Source organism: Sciurus carolinensis, unplaced genomic scaffold (assembly GCF_902686445.1).
Source record: "Sciurus carolinensis unplaced genomic scaffold, mSciCar1.2, whole genome shotgun sequence".
NCBI lineage: Eukaryota > Metazoa > Chordata > Mammalia > Rodentia > Sciuridae > Sciurus > Sciurus carolinensis.
In genome coordinates this window covers 25,245-29,533 of record NW_025920727.1, presented here as the reverse complement: position 1 = coordinate 29,533, position 4,289 = coordinate 25,245, and the positions used below count along the sequence as shown (strand labels likewise).

The following is a 4,289-nucleotide window of genomic DNA, read 5'->3' as shown; positions in this document are numbered from 1 at the left end:
AACCAAAGGACATAAAATCATCATATATTAGAGATGCAGCCACATCAATGTTCATAGCTGCTCAATTCACAATAGCCAGATTGTGGAACCAACCTAGATGTCCTTCAATTGATGAATGGATAAAGAAACTGTGGTATATAAAAACAATGGAATATTACACAGCCATAAAGAATAATAAAATGATGGCGTTACAGGCAAATGGATAAAATTGGAGAATATCATGCTAAGTGAGATAAGCCAATCTCAAAAATCCAAAGGACAAATGATCTCCCTGAACAGTGGATGATGACACATAGTGGGAGGTGGGAAGGAGGTAAGAATGGAGGAAAGAGGAACTTTATAGAGGGAAAAGAGGGGTGGGAGGGGTGGGGGGAAGGGAAAAATTATGTAATGAATCAAACACTATTAACCTGTGTAAAAGCATGACTACACAAATGGTATGCTTTTACTTCATGTAGAGAAACAGTACGTATCCCATTTGTGTACAATACAAATAAATTTTAAAAAATAAATAAAAATAAAAAATAAAAAAGTGAAATAAAATTTGGAAAATGTGAAATAAAATCTATTGCATGCTTCAGTTCATAACAATGAATATTTGAAATGTATAATTTGTTTAAATTTTTACTCAAATATTTTTGTAGACAATAGATTTAGTAATATAAATCTGTATTACTGAATATAAAATAAATTACTAAGTATGATCAGTTTTTTTAACATAATGTAGCATTAGTTGTTCTATATTCAACAAACAGTTCTTCCTTGGGTCCAAATGTAACATTTTAATGAATGTAGGAAAACCTGTACTTATACCATATTACTTGATAAACAATCAGATATAGCTATTTGGTGATAATTCTACATTTATCATAAAACTTTCAAGACCTTTTAGCTAGTTCAGTACCCTAAATAAATATGAGTGCATTTTTATTGGTGAAAAATATAAGAAATGAAGTGAAATTCACAAATATTTAATATTTTTTAAATTCTAGAAAATATTGTGATCATTTTACAAAGAAGCTTTACAAAGGCAACAAATGCAAACAAGTATGTCATCAGTGCTCAAAATTTATCATTCCAAGCATCCATATTCAAGAAAAGGATTGCAAATATCAACAATGTGGAAGAATTTTAAATAAAATTACAAGAATTAATCAGTGCAAGAAAATTCATGTGGGAAAAATGCCATACAGATTTAAGAAATGTGTTCAAGCATTTAAGGAATTCTCAACCCTTTATCACACTAGTGATAAACCCTACAGATGTGAAGATTGTGGTAAAGGTTTTAATCGAAGGTCATGCCTTAGTACACACAAGAAGAATCATGCTGGAGAGAAGACCTATCATTGTAAAGAATGTGGAAAGGCATTTATTTCCACCTCAAATCTTACTAGGCATCAGGGGACTCATAGTGATGAGAGACCGTACAAATGTATAGAATGTGAAAAAGATTTTAAATACCCCTCAGGCCTTATTCAACACCGGAGGATTCATACTGGAGAGAAGCCCTACAAATGTACAGAATGTGGGAAAGAATTTACACGAAAATCAAACTTCAATGAACACCAGAGTGTTCATAGTGATGAGAGACCATATGAATGTAAGGAATGTGGCAAAGGCTTTAAGTGTAGTAGAGCCCTTATTGTACACCAGAAGATTCATAGGGATGAGAGACCATATGAATGTAAGGAATGTGGCAAAGGCTTTAAGTGTAATGCAGCCCTTGTTCGACACCAGAATATTCATAGTGGAGAGAAGCTGTACAAATGTACAGAATGTGGGAAAGCATTTATTGACTTTCCAGACTTGACTCGACACTACAGGATTCATATAGATGAGAGACCATATGAATGTAAGAAATGTGGCAAAGGCTTTAAGTTTAGTGGAGGACTTATTAGACACCAGAGGATTCATAGGGAAGAGACCATACAAATGTAATGAATGAGGCAAACATTTGAAATTCATCTCAACTGTTACTCAACAGCAGACTATTCATACTGGAGGGAAGCCATATATAAATGCAAATAATGTGGAAAAGCATTTATTCAGAGTTCACATCTTATTCAACACCACAGGATTCTTAATGATGAATGTAAAGAGTGTTGTAAAGGCTTTAAGGACTGCCCAAGCCTTATTAAACATCACAAGGTTTATAGTGATGAGAGATCATAGAAATGTTTGGACTGTAGCAAAGACTTTCAATGCAACCCTTTCTTACTGCCAGAGAATTCATATTGGAGAAAATTCCTATGATTGTAAAGAATGAGGCAACGCTCTTAATAGGAGTTCATTTTTGGTTTTTAACTTGACTTTGTTTCCCCTTTGATTGACTTTTTCTGTAGTGTAGTTTCTCCCTCTGCTAACTCATTGTTTTTCATTTCCTCCTTGTGGAATATTTTTCTTAGAATGTTTGGTAGTTCATGCTTTCAATTTGTAAATTCTTTTACCTTACATTTATCATGGAAGGATTTTATTTCATCATCAAATCTGAATGTTAGTTTTGCTGGGTATAAGATTCTTGGTTGGCTTCCATGTTATTTTAGAGTTTCAAATATGTTGTTCCAGAACCTCCAAGTCTTTAGTTTCTGGACTGAGAAATCTGCTAGTGTTTATATTGGATTCCCCGTATATGTAAACTGATGGTTTTCTCTCACAGATTTTAAAATTCTATCTTTATTTTTTATGTTAGACTTTTTCTTTATAATATGCCTTAGTGTTGATCTGGTGTAATTTTATACATTTGCTGTCCTGTAAGCCTATTGTAATTGATTTTCCATTTCATTCTTCAGATTTTGGAAATTTTCTGGCATTATTTCTTTGAGCAGATTTTTCATTCTTTTGGTTTGTAACTCTTTCTCAATCCAAATAATTCTTAAATTTGGCCTTTTCATGTTATCTCATAATTCTTGGAGGTTCTATTCATGATTTCTTTCAATCTTCAATGTAGTGAACTTTATTTTCAAGATGAAATATTTTGTCTTCATTATCTGAGGTTGTGGGGAAAAAGGTACACTCATACATTGCTGGTGGGATTGCAAATTAGTGCATCCACTCTGGAAAGCAGTGTGGAGATTACTCAGAAAGCTTGGAATGGAACCACCATTTGAGCCAGCTATCCCACTCCTTGGCCTATACCCAAAGGGCTTCAAATCAGCATACTACAGAGACAGAGCCACATCAATGTTCATAGCTGCTCAATTCACAATAGCCAGATTGTGGAGCCAACCTAGATGTCCTTCAATTGATGAATGGATAAAGAAACTGTGGTATATATATACAATGGAATATTACACAGCCATAAGGAATGATAAAATTATGGCATTTCCAGGCAAACGGATGAAATTGGAGAATATCATGTTAAGTGAGATAAGTCAATCTCAATAAGCCAAAGGATGAATGATCTTGCTGATAAGCAGATGATGACACATAATGGGGCGGAGGGGTTAGTGTTAGGGTTAGTGATAGGTTTAGGGTTAGGGTTACGGAGGGTGGCAAGAATGGAGGAAGGAAAGACTGCATAGAGGGAAAAGAGGGGTGGGAGATGTGGGGGGGATGGGAAAAATAATAGAATGAATCAAACAGCATTATCTTATGTAAATTTGTAATTGCACAAATGGTATGCCTTTACTCCATGTACAAACAGAGAAACAACATGTATCCCATTTGTTTACAATAAAAAAATTACAGGAATCTTAAACAAAATATTTCTTCTTAAAATATTAACAGTTTTGTTACAATAGGCAAAGGTGATGTGTTCAGTTATCATCTACAACATAAATGTTAGGTTTGCAAGAAGGTCTACAATTTCTAATGGTGGATAGAGAACAGGAGAGGGTGTAGGATGTGATATTAATGAGGTAGGAGGTGAGATTATAAAGATGTTTGATCATAGAAAGTGTGAAAGAGGAATCAAAAGAAGTTGGTTGTTAGCAGAAGAAAATAGAAAGAGACTCCAAGGAAGCAAGTAAATAAAAGGAAGTTAGAGTGAATAAAATAGGAAAAAGAGAAACATGAAAAAAATAAAAGATTTTACAACCAAAGTGTAATACGCCCCTCAAATTCCAGTCCCGATGAATGAAAAGTAGTTTATTTCACAAATGTTGGGGATGTGAGAGCAGGCAATGAAAAAAAAAATTAGGGGTTAAAAAGGAGCCTAGAAGAAAGAGTGAACAGTTATTTCCATTGGAAATCAATATCTTCTGTTTCTCTTCTCATCTAATAAGTGTGGATTTCTGGAGTTTGTTGGTAACTCCACCCTAGGATGGTAAAAGTTACTACAGTGGGAACAC

General features: G+C 34.0%; 1 protein-coding gene across 1 annotated transcript; it reads left to right on the top strand.

The window, feature by feature from the left end:
- The first annotated feature begins 292 nt into the window (after window positions 1-292).
- On the top strand, window positions 293-2,411 carry LOC124975887 (zinc finger protein 329-like). Its single transcript, XM_047538376.1, has 2 exons — window positions 293-313; window positions 993-2,411. Exon 2 carries the CDS (start codon window positions 1,183-1,185, stop codon window positions 1,936-1,938), a length of 756 nt encoding a protein of 251 aa, XP_047394332.1. The 5' UTR covers window positions 293-313; window positions 993-1,182; the 3' UTR covers window positions 1,939-2,411.
- The last annotated feature ends 1,878 nt before the right edge of the window (window positions 2,412-4,289 follow it).